At 37.9% G+C, this 18,778-nt stretch overlaps 1 protein-coding gene across 1 annotated transcript in view; it reads right to left on the minus strand.

Moving 5' to 3' along the window:
* Window positions 1–18,778, minus strand: part of LOC149164235 (histone acetyltransferase of the MYST family 1-like) — a 162,607-nt gene that overhangs the window by 33,253 nt on the left and 110,576 nt on the right. The window contains exon 5 of the mRNA XM_089432000.1: window positions 1,576–1,644. Coding sequence (XP_089288126.1) covers window positions 1,576–1,644 — 69 coding nt within the window. The remainder of the gene's footprint in view (window positions 1–1,575; window positions 1,645–18,778) is intronic.

An 18,778-nucleotide genomic window follows, 5' to 3' on the forward strand; every position in this document is an offset into this window, starting at 1 on the left:
ATGAATTAAATTCATTTTTCATCAGGACCCTTGGATTAATATCCAACATTAGTTAATTAATCAACTAAAGTGCTTTCCTAAGTTACACTTGGGAAAGAAATCATAAAAGTCACTTACTCAACATGAGCAAGTACCTAAAGAGGATTTTGGACATCTTCTACATGCTTGACGCCTAGCCTCTGCGGAAACACATATTAGAGATATCAACATCAACAGAGATAAAAATAATAGTGATGCCAAAGTTGATAAAGACATAGAAGTTGAAAAATATAAGGGCATCATGAGAAAATGCCAAGGCTACAAAGCATTATTAGCACAAGTAATGTAAAGGGGAAAGATGATGGAGGTAAGCAAATTCTAAACTTACAAAAGTAGATAAGAAAGCTATACAGATGAATAAGTTATAGAAGAAATGAATGAACAAATAAGTACATGCCCAAAAGAGACGAGGAGTTGGAGGAGAATGAACTAAAAGAAGCTATATTGAAGAGATTCTCGTGCCTTGGAGCAGTGAAGAAACAAGGAAAGAAGATATTATCAATAGTTGATGAGTATGCCAAAATCCATTGGCTAGGTCAATGTCAGTAACAAGGATGACAAGGAGAGCAGGTGCGAATATATACCTAGTTTAAAGTCTACACGTGTCGACCTGTGTAAATTTTAAATTTTGTTGTTGTGTCGTATATATGGGACACAACTACTTAATTTTTTATAGTAGTCAATGACCTAAGCACAAGGCTGTGCTTTTCCTTTACTTAGGGAATCCAGTGCATGAGCAGCCACCATCCATACCTTTGCCACATATTATTTCTTGCAGATCTATGATCAAGCTGTTGTTTCCATAAACCGTTTGATCTTTAGCCCAGTGAATCAAAGACCCACAACAATTCGAGGGTTTAGCACATCTACAAGCCCAAAATTTTCCTAGCCATCGATCCCACTTGTAATGAATGGCCTTCATTGCATTGCTCATTTGATCCTCAAGAAAAAATCTATAAACAGTGAATGCCAAGATAAAATTTCAACCATTGAACAACCTAGCTTTCACCAGGTGTCAAATATCACCATGGCCCACCAGAATCGCTCGACACCATTCAATCTTCCTTATGAAATTTTGTGGTTGGCATTACATCGGTTGATATCCATGCGGAACTGATAAAGTGCAGCACCCATTATTCTAAATCACCGAAACAGAAAAAAGCAATTAGCTCAAAAGTTACTAAAACATAGAGGGTCTCAATTTAGTCAGCACTTGCAATAACAGAAGATTATTTAGGTCAATATGAGCAATTCCAAGAAAACAAACCAAATAGAAGAGTTTTATAAACACTTCTTTCACCACAGAAACAAATAATGAATGCATGATATCCATGCGGAACTGATAAAGTGCAGCACCCATTATCTAACTCACTGCAACAGAATATTTCCACACCCACCCTGAGCACATAGGTTCCCAGTTTTCTCTTAAACACAGTAAACTCAACTGCAACATCAAGTGCAATAGATGAAAAAGATAATATTAAATTTTACAAAGATAAGCGTGAAATTCAAATCAAGGCAGCATAGAAAACTTGCCTCAAACATAGAAAGCGTTCCACTTCGATAAATCTCATCTCCAGGTGGATGTTTAAGATCACACTTCCTCTACACAGCGAAGAGAAGATGAGTTAATGCTTAGAAGGTTATGGTTGAAAGTTGAAACATTATTTTCCACATTCTTAAGTAAAAGCCAGACAAAAGCAAATTTAGAATGTAGATATTTTAGTTCCATGACATTTCTTCACCTAGGTTCCCAATAATAAAACATGAGATTTTGCCGACAGGAACAAGCAACGCAAATAATTTTAACTAACCAATCAAAAGAACTTTAACTACAAGCTAGATATGCAACATACAGATCTTCACTCTTCACATTCTAATATGCCGTATAAAAGATATTCCAAAAGTGTGCTCTTCCACTTAACTGAAAGCTTAAAATAAAGAGGTCTACCACAACCAGCAACATGTAAACTTCCTAGACAACATATAACATCAAAAATTTCTAAACCTGAAGCAATCCTTAAACCTTGATTTTGATCCATGTGTCCCCAGGTGTTGGAAATGGGAAATGCTAGACAGAGGACATAAGTTATTGAGGAACAGGAACAGCTAGGATGTAGGAAACTTGTGGTACATCTCTTAGGAAACCATGGCAATTGGGGAAACATCAGGAAATGGAGTTCTGTAAACAGGAAGAGATTTTCATGGCAATTGGGGAAATAACAGGAAATGGGGTTCTGGAAACAGGAAGAAATTTTCGATATAGATTTTATCTTCCTTTAAAATTTTAAAATAAAAGAGTAACAATTGAATTTATTATTTTATTTAGACATGAAGCAATAGATATCAGAACATAAATTCATAAGCTTTCATGTTACCAATGTGAAAATTTCACTACTAAATTCTATTGCAGTAACTGGAAATATTTCTTCTAACTTATAAATTAATTAATAGTTTATTTTGTTTGCAGCAAAATAACAAAACATTCACACTGCAATTTCTTCACCAAAATAAATACTGCGGAAGATAAACTGGAAACTGAGAAATACTAGGCACACAAAAATATAACACTGTTAATTTTGAACAAAAGTCCCCGGAAAATCACAATGTGGGAAAACCGGTTGCAGCAGCTGAGGGTTTTTATTATTATGCAGCAATAAGAAATTTCTGAGTACAATAAATGTCGCCAAACTGGTGAAGCTACCCAAGAGAAACACTGGCCAAAATATACTGAGGGATTTTACCCTCTCTGAGCAATCCTGACACTGTCTGACCTCTAAAAAGCTAGCTGTCCAAACTGGTCTGCGCAGGCTCTGTATCACCCCTGCACTGCCTGCCAAACGTTCTGCCTGAATCAGCTTCCAATCTAGCCGTCTTGCCTGCTGCTGACTGGGAAAATGCTTCTCTGGCCATCTGGAAAATCATCCTGACCTCTAGAAATAAAAATGCCCTCCCCTTTAACTGAATTGAACTGCTCACTTGAAGCTTTGTGCTGCCTCTGCGTAACCTCCTGGAGAATATTTTCAGCCTCCTCTTTCTGACTCTCCAAAACTAGAAAACTTCCTTTGGACTCACTGTCTCTGACTGTCTGTCTTTGCGTCCCCTCTCTGGCTCGAACTCTTCCAACAGAATGTTGTTGCTCTCTAGAAAGTCGAACTACCCAAGGAAATTGATCTCAAGTGTGTCTTCCTCCATCTACCCATCGACTTCTTATTATAACCTAAAATTGGGACTCCAACGGCCAAGATTAAATCTTAATCAATGGCTGAGATCATTTCCTAGTCAATCCATGCGAGTTTCTAGAGAATTCTCACATTCCTCAATTAATTGTTGTTAATTAATCAATTCCCTTAAGTTAGACTTACGGAAAAAATAATTATTGATTAATTAACTTACTTAAGGCATTTCTAGGTAGATTTTCCTTAAACCTTTTCTGGGTTCTAGAGTTGAATTGTTTCTAAGCCTCTCTGACAGCTATCAAGACTAGAACACCATCCGATGCTACAAAAACTAACACTCCCTCTTAGTGAGGAAGGCGTTCTAGTGATGTACTGCTACAACACCCTGTCTCTGTATCATCCTCTATACATGTTGATGTCTGGCCACTGTGACTTTCTGCCACTACCTACCAACCACTGCGCAACTATGATGTTACATTTGTGTCGCTGCTATCAGTAGAAACTGTATATTACTACCAACTTTGCATCTGCATTGCGACTCCTTCCTAAATTTTGTTGTTGCCACTACAACTAGTGCAGCTGAGAAGAATCCAAAATATTGAATCAATTGTGTCACTATGTTGCATCGGTCTCCTCAACATCTGATTGCTACTATCCTTTGCACTGTCCACTGAGGAATATGCGTTGTTGTTGATTTTGCACTATGCCTCCTACACTGCTATCAACATTGCTCTGTGCTCCTCAGCGTCTGACTGCAACCAATCTGCAACTGTCACTCTGGAACTGACTGGATCCACTGACATTGATCCTCCTGCTACTGAATATTGTGGACCCATGTAGCAAGGTAATGATCATGCCGCAAAACTAGGACTAATCTAACTAATCTCCTTGCTGCTTCTGCACTAGATCCTTCCCATCTAGCACACTGGAGTTTCATACTCCTCCTGGATTTGGTGCCTCACTATCTCCTTTTGAGCTCGGTCCCTATCAAGGACATTTCTTCATTATGCAACTTGCATTGGATAACTCATACTTCCTCCTGCACTTGTCATCGGCAATTGTAAGTCGATTTGATGCCCAGATCTACATTCTAGCTAACTTGCATGACCTCCTCTGGCAATCTTGTATGGCCATCTCTGCAAAGCTACAAAATCTGCGAAACTCAAAAGCTAGAAAAATAAACAGGAAACTATTCCTTCCTACACTGATGCTCGCACTCCCTCCTAGAATGCGTACATCTGGTTGCTACTACTACCACCTGCAACAGGAAATTTGGGTTTCAAAACCTAGAAATCCTCTAAAATAAATTCCCTTTGTGTGTGCGCTTTCTCTTCCACCCGCCACTGATTCTACTCTAGCAATCGCTGCAAAACCCTCCTGCTTTGAGACAAGGAAATTGCTCAGCAAAAACACTGATCTGCTTCACCGAAATTGCTTCTCGACTTCACCACTGCCTGCTAGAACTACTATTGGGCTCTGCAAATTTTTCTCGACACCTGCACTAGAAAAATCAAAGCCCTCTACCCAACAATTCGAACTTCCTGGCTAGCCTCTACACAAATCTAGAAATCAAACTGCCAGACTCCCTTTGAATTTGGACGATTTCTTCCTTCTGTTTCTGAGCTTCCTGTCTAATTAAATTTTCTCTAATACCATGTCAAAATTTTACTACTGAAATTCCATTGCAGTAACTGGAAATATTTCCTCTAACTTATAAATTAATTAACAATTTACTTTGTTTGCAGCAAAATAACAAAACATTCACACTGCAGTTTCTTCACCAAAATAAATATTGTGGAAGATAAATTGTAAACTGAGACATACTAGCGCACACAAAAATATAACATTGTTATTTTGGACAAAAGTCCCTAGAAAAACCCATTGTGGGAAACCCGGTTGCAGCAGCTAAGGGTTTTTATTGTTAGGCATCAATTACAAAATTCTGAGTACAACAAATGTCGCCAAATTGGTGAATCTACCCAAGAGACATACTGGCCCAAAAATACTGAGGGATTTTACCCTCTCTCCAAGCAATCCCAGCACTATCTAACCTCTAAAAAGTTGGTCGTCCAAATTGGCCTACGCAGGCTCTGCATCATCCCCGAGCTGCCTGCCAAACATTTTGCCTGAATCAGCTGCCAAACTAGTCGTCATGCCTACTGTTGAATGGGAAAATGCTTCTCCATCCCTCTCGAAAATCTTCCTGGCATATGGAACTAATGACATCCTCCCCTTTAGCTGAATCAAACTGCTCACTTGAGGCTCTGTGCTCTTTGCGCAACATCTTAGAGAATATTTTCGGCCTCCTCTTTCTAACTCTCCAGAACTGGAAAACTTCCTCTGGACTCACTGCCTCTGCCCCTCTGTCTTTGCATCCCCTCTCTGGCTCAAACTCTTCCGGCAGAATATTGTTGTTCCATGGAAAGTCAAATTGCCCAAGGAAATTGATCTCAAGTGTGTCTTCCCCCATCTACCCATCGACTTCTTCTCATAATCTCCAATTGGGACTCCAACATCCAAAATTAAATCTTAATCAATTGTTGAGATCATTTCCTAGTCGATATGTGTGAGTTTCTAGAGAAATTGTGCCTTCCTCAATTAATTGTTGTTAATTAATCATTTTCCCTAATATAGGATCTTCCATAACTGTCATATCTGTTGGAAAATGTAACTAGGTTCGATCTCATAAATTGTACTTGAATATATTTTGTCAAAAGAAAAGCAAAAGGATTTTTTATTATTATAGAATTGACTTATTAAAGCATGGGTTTCATGCTTGGGTCAAATGTATAGGTCAAGCCTCCATTGTAGGCTTTAGGTTATTGTCAAAATCAATTTATGAAGACTCCTCCACCCATCGAAGTCTCCTTGAAAGAATCTCCATCAAGTCGACTTTCATAAGGTGATCACATGTCAGCCAATATAAACACCATTGTTCCAATGTTCATGTCGACTCAATTATATTGGACAACCACTATATATATATATATATATATATATATATATATATATATATATATATATATATATATATATATATATATTTCGGGGTCTTTACAGTGAAAAGTTCGAATATATTACAATGTGCATAGTTCGGATGGTTTCAGCTTAGTGCTATTTCAGAAGGAGAGGTTCGTTGTTATCACAGAGATGAACTTGCATTACAGTGACTACAAGATTTGGTACTATCACAGTGACCTTAACTCAGTGCTCTCACATAACCATAGTGACATCATCTCAGTGCTATTACAGTGACCTCGTCTCGATGATATTACGGTGACTTCAGTTTGGTGCATGAAAGAGCTCAGATTGGTTGCGGAGGTGATCTCTGTAAAGACAAGTATGAAGAACACTGACTACTAAAAGAGCAATGGAATTGAAGCATGACAAGGTTGACTTTATGGATGGAGTAGTCTCGAGTCTGAGTTGTAAGGGTCTTAGTCATCTCATCTTGAATCTACTAAAGGAAGAACTTTGACTGGGTTTTCCCCTAGAGTGGGGTTTTCCCTGGCAGTATGCCTACATCTTGTGTTCTCTTCTATTTATTGTTTGGCATTAGTCTTGATGATATGAAAAGAATAATAATAATAAACCATCACAAGATAATGTCATAATAAGAGAAATCATTTAACTGCCATCCTATGGATTTCTCTAACAATATCATCATGGAGTCAAGTCATACATCAAAGTGTCTTTGTCATATACCAAAGGTCACTTCCATGTAGATCTCTATCACATATCAAAGCTTTTGTCATAAAGATCATTGTCACATATCACAGTTATCACCACAAAAGTCATTGTCATCCAATAATGTCATAAGCACATCTATCAATATCACAATCACCATTGTCACAAGTACAAAGATCTTTGCCCAAATCTCACTGTCATACAACCAAGGTCATTGTTATGCAAACAAGGTTATTGTCATCAAAGATAACTGTCATATAAATCATTGTCTACGTTATATATCATTAAGTCTTTGTCATACAGACCATTGTCATTCATATCACTTGCCAGCATATATATATATTTTTTGTCACAAATACGTTTAGTACAGTCAAGTCATCGCTCTTCAAGATCACATATAAAACAGCTCCAAAATATGTCGTTGTAGGAACAATCCCCATACAAGTCACAAAGAAATAGATACGAGCCATAGAGATTATGCGAGCCACAGAAGATACATATTTGATGCATTGAACGAGCCATAGAAACATATGTGATCCAAATGAATTTTGCAAGCTAAAGAGTTGATCATTCGGACCACAGAGATTACTTTCGTGCGCCACAGAGTACCAGCCACTATAATGTATGAAGTTAACCAAAGAGTATAATATGAACCATAGATGTGAATCATAGATAATGTGAACCATACATAATTGGAACCATGCGAGCCATGAACCATAGAGATAATATACGAGCTATAGTGATTAGTGCGAGCCTCAGATGATACACACACGAGTCACAATGAAGTACAAGCCTCATATAATACATGCATGAGCAACAGTGATTAGCGCAAGCCTCATATAATAACCACTGTGATGAGAGTGAGCCATTGTAATGAGGGTCTCAAGGAATGTGAGCCATAGAAAGTATATGCGAGAAATAGAGCGAACCATGGAAATCAAATGTGGGACAGAGATGTAACAAATGTGAGTCGTTGAAAGAATGCGAGCTATTTCAGATTAGATACAAGCCATAATAGAATCAAACTACTTCAAATTAGATTGATGATCTTTTTTATTCAAAGTGACTTGAATGAGCTTAATGGGGACTATTTATATTAATCTTTGGAGGAGACAAGGGGGCTCTTTAGTTGCCAATGTAACCCTTTATTGAGAGAGGTCGAACTGAACTTGTGCCATGAGTAAATTATAATTTGCCACTTAAGTACTTAGCTTAAATTATAATTTGTCCACCATTAAATTATAACATATTAAATAATAGTGCCCAGCCCATCAATAATATTTCTTTTATATAATTAGATTTCTTCTTCTCTTGGGGTTATTGGGCTTTCCTTGGGGTAGGGCAAATTTGTCACATAGTTGCCCCAATTTTCAACACTCCCTCTCAACTAGGGAGGAATTTCCATCTTCATCATAAGTCTCATTTTGGATGTTTCATCATCGATGCATCATGTCTCATCTCATCTCATCTCAATTCATCTCGTCTCATAGAAGAAGAAGAATCCACAACCAATGGCAGGGGAGATCGATCAAAGATCCCCCAAACCCTACTAGTCTCCAAGTCAATTTCCATGACCTTCATCTCAGTTGAACAATGATGTCTAGATCTAAAGAAGAAGAATCATTATAGGGGAGATTAATCTGCCACCCTATATCCAATGACAATAGGCAGGATACCACTTACCATGAGAGGTAAGGATCACAACTATCCTATTGTCCATTGATCTTCCCACCTTGACCCTCAAGAATCAAGTGGTAGAACACTTGCATTCCATCACTTGGGGGAGATACACACTTACCACAAGTGGTAAGGATCAGACACATCCCAAGTCTCCTCACCATTGGCCAAATGGGTGGTAATTCCAACAAGCCTAGCTTGTGGGTAGGATGCATACTAGGGTATACTCGGTCAAGTCCCAGACTTGACAGTAGGGGGAGATACACACTTACCATTTATGGTAAGGATCAGACACATCCCTACATCGACAATAGGGGAGATACACACTTACCATTTCTGGTAAGGATCACACACATCCTATTGTCCATGACTTCCCTCAACCCCTAGAGCTCTTCAGCTCCATTCCCCTCCTAGGAACTCAAACAGGGGGGAAGAGCATATAGCTTAGTGTTCTCGATCAGCCGTAACCACATCGCAGAAGGGTCACATCCACCAATCCAAGTTGTTGTCTGAAGACCAAGAACCTCCCTTTCAGCAAAGGCTTGGTAAGTATATCAGCTATTTGCTCATCAATCGAAATGTGATGGAGTCTTACAACTCCTCTTTACACCATATCCAAGATAAAGTAATATATGATCTCAATGTGCTTGGACCTGTCGTGGAATACGAGATTCTCTGAAAGTCGGATCCAACTCTTATTGCCACAGTATGTTACAACCACACTACCTCGAAGCTAGCCATGCTAGCAGCAATGTATTTAGCCTCGATCATGCTAAAGGCAACAAACTTCTGCGTCCATCTCATCCAGGAAATCATGTCAAATTCAGCCTCGGTCGTGCTAAAGGCAACAGACTTCTACTTCCGACTCATCCAAGAAATCATGGCAGATCCCAAGCTACAGCAACACCCAGATGTGTTTTTCCTGTCAACAACATTTTCAGTCTTAGTCAGCATCGGTGTATCCATCAAGTTTCCGGCAATGTGTCTCAGTCCATGATTAATAGTTTCATGTAGATATCTCAGCACATGTTTAGCAACAACCCAATATACATATCCAGGCTCTATCTGGCTCAAGGAACATGTTGCAAAGCAAGGATCCAACTGATTGCCTGCTCATCATAGGATCCATCAAATCTAAATCCAAAGAGGAGTCTCTCTCAACTGCTTCAGTATAATCCATCATGCCAAGTCTTCAACAACATACTCTCTTTGTCAACAAAGCGCTCATCATCTCTCTTGTTATACTTTGAGAAATGGATCTCTTTGGAGGTCAGCTCCCCCTGGCATTGAACACTAGGATGATCTGATCCTGTCAAAAATAAATTGTTAGCATATAAAATCAAATATCAAAGACATACCTACAACCCTAAAGAGAGGTTGGTCTCTACATTGGATGTCCATAAATCCAAGTATACCAAGTCCAAAGGACTTGCTTCAATTCATAATCATGAGTCTCCTACTTAAATCCCTCAAAAATGCTACTTCCTTAAATGTCACAGAGGAAGCCATCTTCACATATACCTTATAATAGTGCATTTGGCCACAGGTGCTAGGATCTTATCACAGTCCTCTCCCTCTAAGAGAATCTTCCTCATCACTGTTGAGCTTGATATCACAGAAGCATCTAACATTGTTGCACCCTATCATATATAATGGTCCTTGCATGAAGGATATATTGCTCTCGTCATCTCATCAGATATTTCATTCAATCTTACAATATACTGCCTCTACATACGAAGCCTCTTCAATCATAAACCTAGGAAATTGCAATCCTTCCTCTGAGGTTTGGGCTCTTGTCCATTACCACTCTAATCATGAGCTGGCTCTGCATCCTCCTCAATCTCGATATGAACAAGTTGGTCCTTACATCCATCTGATGTACCTATTAATCCCAGAACAAGAGCAAGGGCAATAATAGCAAAAGTAAATAAACATATCGAAAGTGTACCTAACGATGAGCAAAACTTTCTTTCTTCTCTAGACACGAGAGTGGCTCCTTCATAATCCTGCACCAGCGCCCCCTTGGAGCCAACTCTTCATGCAATACTCTGCATCCACATGATCCTCGAGAAGGATTTGCTTTCCTTGATCACATCCTCATCCAAAAAGTTAGAAGCATTCAAATATTCATGCAAGAAGAATAAACAATAGTCTAAAATGATAAATCTAAACAAGAGCAGTAACACAAAGAAATAACATAAGCCTTAAAACTACTTATCTTTAAGGAGGATTGAAGGAAGTTATCAGCTTCCTCTTGATCATGCTTCCATGAATCACTATTGTCCATCACCCATATGTTAATGCCATTTGCAGAAGAAGAAATGATTCCTCTTGAACATCACCTATATCGGATCTATTTCATAGGCAGCCAAGTCAAACTTATCAATGTACAAAATGATCACTAGATTTGTATCATATCATCTCCTATTGGGGAGGAGACACGTCCATCTAGGGTTTCTCTGAATTTGTCACAAGTACTTGAAAAATATCATGAAAAATTCTAAATCATACTAGGAACTTTCCATATGAAGGCTACTCCTAGGGTTTCTCTCAAGCCCTAACTTCTATTTGCAAAAACAAATGGGTTCCTTATGGTTTCCTTCAAACCCTAGCATTCTTTTAGGTGTCTGTCATCTTCATCCCTTTCACTCTGCTTGCTCAAGAAATCCATCATAGGTGTCTTCACGGGGGTGATCCAAATGACATTTCTTCAACCTAACTTTGATACCATGTTAATTTTAGGGCTAGATTGTTCTTTGTTGTAAATAATTGCATTTTCAAACTTTTTCAACATTTTTCACTTTACATTCTCCCCATAACATCATATCATCATTAGCAATTATGTAGAGAGAACAATAAACATCAACAATGCATCGAAACAGTACAAAAAAAATAGAAGAAAAGCATGCACAATAGAGACACCAAGATTTAGGTCAAAGACCAGGGCAAAACCCCACAAGGGGGAAACCCAACCAGATTCTTCTTCTTAGATATTCATCAAATGTTCAGTTGAGATACAAAGAATAAATATCATGAGACAAGAGTCTTTCATCATCAATCACATCAACAGACATATAGATTAGAGAGGCAAGCACAGGCCTCCATATCACACTGTCATAAGAGCACAGGATACATCATTGTCACTATCATATAGGATCTTCCATCACTGTCATATCATCATCATGGAGTCAAGTCGTCCATCAGTGTGTCTATGTCATATACCAAAGGTCACTGCCATGCAGATCTTTGTCACATATCAAAGCTTTCATCATAAAGGCCATTGTCACATATCACTATTATCACCACAAAAGTCACTGCCATCCAATACATCATAAGCACATCTATCATTGTCACAATCACCATTGTCATAAGTACAAAGATCTTTGCCCAAATCTCATTGTCATACAACCAAGGTCATCGTTATGCAGCATATATAAATATCTGTCAAAAATACATTGAGTAGTACAGTGAAGTCATCGCTCTTCAAGATCACATATAACATAGCTCCAAAGTATGTCATTGTAGGAACAATCCTCATACAAGTCACAGAGAAATAGATAAGAACCACAGAGATTATGCAAGCCACAAAAGATACATATGTGATGCACAGAACGAGCCATAGAAACATATGCAATCCACAGTTGAATTTTGCAAGCTATAGAGTTGATCATTCGAACCACAGAGATTAGTTTTGTGGGCCACAGAGAACAAGCCACTATAATGTATGAAGCAAGACAAAGAGTATAATACGAACCATAGATGTGAATCATAGATAATGTGAACCATAGATAATTGGAACAATGCAAGCCATGAATCATATAGATAATATACGAGCTACAGTGATTGGTGCAAGCCTCAGATACTACATATATGAGCCACTATGATTAGTGCAGACCTCGGATGTTACATACATGAGGGACAATGATTAGTGCGAGCCTCATATAATACATAAATGAGCCACAGTGATTAGTGTGAGCCTCATATACGAACCACTGTGATGAGAGTGAGCCACTGTAATGAGGGTCTCAAGGAATGCGAGTCGTAGAAATTATATGTGAGACAGAGAGCAAGCCACAAATCATATGCGAGCCATGGAAATCATATGTGGGACAGAGATGTAACAAACGCGAGTCAGTGAAAAAATGCAAGCTATTTCTAATTAGATATGAGCCATAAAAGAAGCGAGCTACTTCAGAGTAGATTGATGATCCTTTTTATTCGATGTGACTTGAATGAGCTCAATGGGGTCTATTTATATTAATCTTTGGAGGAGACAAGGGGGCTCTTTAATTGCCAACACGACACTTTATTGAGAGAGGCCAACCTGAACATGTCCCATGAGTAAATTATAATTTGCCACATAAGTACTCAACTTGAATCCATGAAGAGTTGACTTGAGGATTGCTTGCCCACCATTTAATTACGATATATTAAATAATAGCCAAGACCATCAATAATATTTTTTTTATTTAATTTGATTTCTTCTTCTTTTGGGGTTATTGGGCTTTCCTTGGGGTAGGGGACATTCGTCCCATAACTGCCCCAATTTTCAACGTGATTAAATTTAACTTTCCTTGAGCAGTGATGTCAATTCTCTAGTAGTGTTCACAACCTTGTGAACATGTACATTTTTGTGTAAAATTTAGACACATGAATTTGAGATGAGCATTAGGTTTTTAGGATTAATGCCATTTTCTCCATCAGTAAAAGAAAATTTTATTTTTTTAAACCAAAAAAGTGCATTGGAAGCTTCCACAAAGGGCTGGAAACCACTAAGACATTTCCTGCCTTCTAAGAAAATTCAAACCATGTTTCCCGCATCTAGGGACATTTTTTATAAGATATACATGTCACAAACTAGCCAAAAACGTGTTTCAAGATTCACATGAGATTTACTAAACTAATGTCTCTGACAGTTCTCAATGTATGTCAATCTCATCCCTTGTCCTTGAATAATGATCCCAACCAAGAAAACAATACAAGCAATAATTGGCTCCCCTTTCATTTCTAAGGGTGAGAAAGGTTAATAGTTGACATATGAATTTATTAGAGCAAGCACAATATAAAAAATCATTGAGATAATGAACTAGCATAGATCCATCTTAACTCTAGATTTACCAAGCGCCAAGAGGGTTCAAATTTGTTATCACTCTAAAAGAGGTTTTCATCTCAAGAGATTTGATCCCTCTCGGTGCTTGGTAGATCCAAAGTTAAGATGGATCTAAGCTGGTATTACTTAAAATGGAGATGATTATTATTATAATATATTGCAATAATAAAAGAAATATTATTGTTAATATAGCAATAATAATATATAAAGAAATAACCTATTAAAATTTCTTCAATTTCTTCTCATAAAATTGGTAGCTTTGTGCCTTACATTTTACATTTTACGTTACATTATAAATTTAGCATTTTACATTACGTTACATTTTACATTTTACATTTTACTCTCGGTCTACTATCTCTTCCTCAGTTACGAAGAAGGGCACTATCAAAAGTCGAGTTAATGGTTGTGTTAAAATTGACAACTAGGGCCAAATTCCACCTTGGGACAACGCATTTGATGGAGATGATGATTACATTAAATTCCTCTTATCGAGAGGACCAAAATTGATATAAAGATCATCTAATTTGGACAAGTAGAAGTGTGATTTTGAATTTATGCCCACACATGTGCAAATTGTTCAGGTCGGCCACATCATCATGTAGGCTCATGAAGCCCAATGGACATGACTCTTCATTGTTATGAATATAATTCATATAAAAATAATAAATATAAATATAAATATAATAATAATAATAATAATAATTAATAATTAATTAACTAATACCCGGATGCGGGTGGGCACACATGTTAACCCCCGCGACCATGGTGAGGCCACATGGAGGCAGTACGAGCTGCCAGTTCTCGCGCGTGGATGGAGGTGGAAGTTTAAGGTCTTCAAGAGGCAGGACGGAGGCAGTCAGCAGGTTTCAGAGCCGACGGGACGCGGCTTCAATTCCGTTACAGGGATTACAGAGAATGGCATTTATGCAGGGGATGTGGGTGCATAAAACCAAGGGATCGCAGCAAAGCCGAGGGGATGCTGCAATCAAACGTTATCAGAGCCAGCGCAGGTTTGCATCAACTTCTGATATGTGGGCGCAGAGCTCAACAGGAGGAAGGGGACGCGTCATGGACAGCTCTCACGCAGATACTCTGCCCAATTGTGTATATATATGCACAGACTATGGCATTCAGGCTCAATTGTGGCATTCGAGCTTCAGAAGCACTGGTATTCTGCTTCGGTCCCATTGTGTTACTCTGGTTTGTCTCCATAGTGTTGAATTTGGCAATCTGGGCAACATGTCGAGGGAAAGGGGCATTCCACGCAGAGGGGGGCGTTCAGGAGTCCGCGTCAGTTCTGTTCGTGGCTGTGTGCAACCGGTTTCCCCCATTAGGGAAGAGCCCCCCTCGCCAGAGTCGGATGACTTGGAGCAGGAATGCCTGCTTCCTGAAGGCACTTATCAATCATTTCGATTTCGTTTTCCCAGTCGTTTGGTTCGACCGGAGGTCGTGGTGAACTTCTCAGTGTTTTTCACGGAAGAGGATCCCTGTGCCCCTTCCAGAGCTCGTGATAACGACATCTTCGTGGGGGACGTGTCTGGCACGGTCTTCCGAACGCGGCGCGAGGAGACGATTCCAGCTCCTGGGACCATCGCCCAGCCTGTGGAACCTCGGGAGGACTCAGGTAATGATCTTTCAATTCAAGAAATTATGCACTTGCCTGATTTGAACGCGGAGGTGGTTGACCCAGCAGCACAAGCCCCCATGGATCCTGAAGATGGGCTGGTTATCTGGATTGACTCTCCAAGCCAGGGCGAAGGTGAACAGGCGGACTCAACCAGCCAGCACGGTTAACCCTCTTCTTTGCAATTTTCATGTCTTTTGTCACACAGTTTTTATACACTGTCTCCCTCATTGGCATTTCCAGTTTTCAGACTCACCATAGCAATAGCCACGGGCTTCATGTCATAGCTGCCAGGTTTTTTTGTAATACTGTGGATAATGTAACAGGGCGCTATTTCAATAGTAGCCACAGTCTTTTTGCTGGTAGGAAGTCAGTCTTTTTGTTTACAAGGTATTATCAGGAAAGTCTGTTGTCTGGTTCTAAACAAAGGCGGATAGACAGTCGTCATGCCTTCTCAGTCTCTGGTCTGGCCTCGGCCTCCATGTAAATTCCAAAGCTTGTACATATTTTTCTTTTAATTTAGCAGTAGTATTTACAGAGAAAAAAAAAAAAAAATTAATTAACTAATGGTTATTTAGTTATTAATCAAGAGGCATGTCTTAGAGACATCACCATTCATGAAAGGGAACCTTAATAGGGTATATAAGCACGCCCTCATTCTCATTTGTAATCATATTACATCAATTCTAATACAATATTCAATATACAGTTACATGTCTTACAATGGAAATTTACGTCTTTGAAGTATTTTAAGGATTCATGTTGCGTTACAACTTTTGGTTGTTACATTGGTATCAAAGACATGTTGGTTGATCACCAGGCCTTTGGCCATCAACCTCCAGTCAACCTTGTGTTGTGTAAGTGAAGCGTTTCATGTAGAGTTTGGAGATTCTCCATATCACCATTTAGGATTTTAGCCCCAAAAAATTAAATAAAAAAAATAAGGTCTTTGGCCATTGACATTTTATTCTAGTAAAAAAAATATAGTCCGATGTAAATTTTGAAGGAGAACAGAACATTCATATATAAAAAGGTTTTCTACATTATTGATAAAAAGTGCATGATAAAGTCAAAAGGGAATCTTTCCAAATATCTATAAAACTATACGTAAGAGAAGGAAGAGTAGATAAGATTATCTTGATTTTTCATTAAGTAGTTTACAAACTCGTAGTTTTAGCAACCCATGGTAATTGCCCATGGTATTTTCAAGGTAAAATAAGAACAAAAGGAATACAAAATCTTTTTATGTGAATGGTAAGTTTTACTTTTACGTGGAGAAAATTAACCGAGTCAAAGGCACAGAAGCGGACATATATTTTATATTATACCCCAAAGAGGTGAATAGTCACATTTCACTAGGGTTGTAACTTTTCAAAAAAAAATTGATTATAAATATATATAGAAAAAAAATTACAAAAGAAAAACAATAACAATTGTTGAGAATATATATATATATATAAAATAAGTGGAGACAACTGTTGAAGAAAGAATAAGAATAATCTAAGTATGAAGGAAGAAAAGATGAGTTCCACACAACAATCGTTATATTGGACTAAATGTCCATTTTGTCTAGACCTTATTGGATCCACTTAAATTAAAAAAATGCGATTTAAAATGTCTAATGTGTGGAAGATTATTTAATACCAAAGAGCATAACAATAATGAACAGATGCAAATAAAAAAATTAAAGGAAGAAATCACAAAACTTCAACAAAAGAATGAAGCACTAGAAAAAAAATATAAACATCTCGAAGATCAGTGTCATGAAAAATCAACAGAAAGCAACGAAGAAATTTGGCACCTAAGGGACCAAAATGAGAAATTAGTTTCACAGATAAAAAAGTCCAAGGTTAAGAAACAAAGACTAAAACAAAAAAATGAAGGTTCTGATAAGGAACTAAAGGAGAATATATCAGAAAAAGAAAAAGAAAAAGAAAATTTGTGCCTAAACACCCTTAATAAAAAATTATTGGAGCAAATAAAGAGAAAGATACTAAGGACAAAGTCAATGATTCAGAAAATGGCGAACTTTCACGCCTAAAGAATCATAACCAAGCCTTACTTACGCAAATAAAGAAGCTTAAAAGTGACAAGAAATCACTAGATGACAAATTAGAACAACTTCAAGAAGTAGTATTGAAGTCTCCAAGCATTTCAGCCCAAGTTGAAGATAAAGAAACAAATACCGATCCAGTGAATATCGTAACTCAAGCAAAAAATAAACCTATTGAAGTGAAGACACATGCAGAAGTTGCAATTCAAATGATGGACATTCCAAATGATGATTCAGTAGCCAAATCAACAATAACGACGCTTGAAGGAAATCAAGAAACAACCACTAACATGATAAGGGAAATTCCAACCAGAAGAACTATTTATCGGCATCTGAATCACAAGAACAAACTTTCAAATCAATATGCGTACCAGTGTCATTCAAAACATAAATGACAAATTTATGTTCCCAAGAATACTGAAGTTTGCAGAATCCAGTCATACGATAACTATTCATCACAAATTTCCAGAGATCAGAGGATTCCACAGAAGATTAATCTAGGATGGTCTGATCCGTTCTCAGTATGACAATTTTTTCTATCACTCAAAAAATCATATCATCTTGTATCAACGAAGATGAAAGCTCAGAGACAAGAAGATATTCTCAGTAAGCCTTGAGGACAAAGTTCCTTGAAGAGAGAGGCAATGATATGAATATAATTCATATAAAAATAATAAATATAAATATAAATATAGTGATAATAAAGAATAATTAATTAACTAATGGTTAGTTAGTTAGAGACATGACCATTCATGAAAGGGCACCTTCCTAGAATATATAAGCAGGCCCTCATTCTCATTTGTAATCATATCATATCAATTCTTATACAATATTCAATATATAGTTACATGTCTTACAATGGGCATTTACGTCTTTGAAGTATTTTAAAGATTTTCGCTACATATACGACTTTTGGTCGTTACTTTCGCCCTCAACGACTTGTATAAATACAAGTGACCTCTCACCTCATTTGGCATCTTCATCATTCACACATTCTCTCTCCTTCTCTCATTCATTCGTACAGCATTGGGCATTCTCTCTCTCCCACGTGTGGCACTAGGAGGTCGAATTATAGGACAGAATTGCAGGGCTGAAAATCTCATAAATTTGACTAGTGTTGACCAAGGTTGACTTTGACTTTCTGTGCATCTTTTGACTTCGATTTTTAGGGTGGATTTCTCTCAGCAAGCCGCATTTTTGGGCACAGGAACAGAGGCAAAAGGAGGACTTTGATCTGCATTGATCGCAAGCTTGTTTAACTACTAGTTGACCAAGTTTGTCTGCAAATTTTATCACTGTTTTTGGTTGAATTTGACCACTATTGGAGGTTAAGCTTGACTACCTTTGACCAAGCTTCAAAGGAGAAGTTTGACTATTGTGTTGACCATCTTTGACTTTCTAATTAGGGT

Source organism: Pinus tabuliformis, chromosome 5_1, assembly GCF_031772625.1.
Source record: "Pinus tabuliformis cultivar Carrire ecotype Pingquan chromosome 5_1, CPIR1, whole genome shotgun sequence".
Classification (NCBI taxonomy): domain Eukaryota; kingdom Viridiplantae; phylum Streptophyta; class Pinopsida; order Pinales; family Pinaceae; genus Pinus; species Pinus tabuliformis.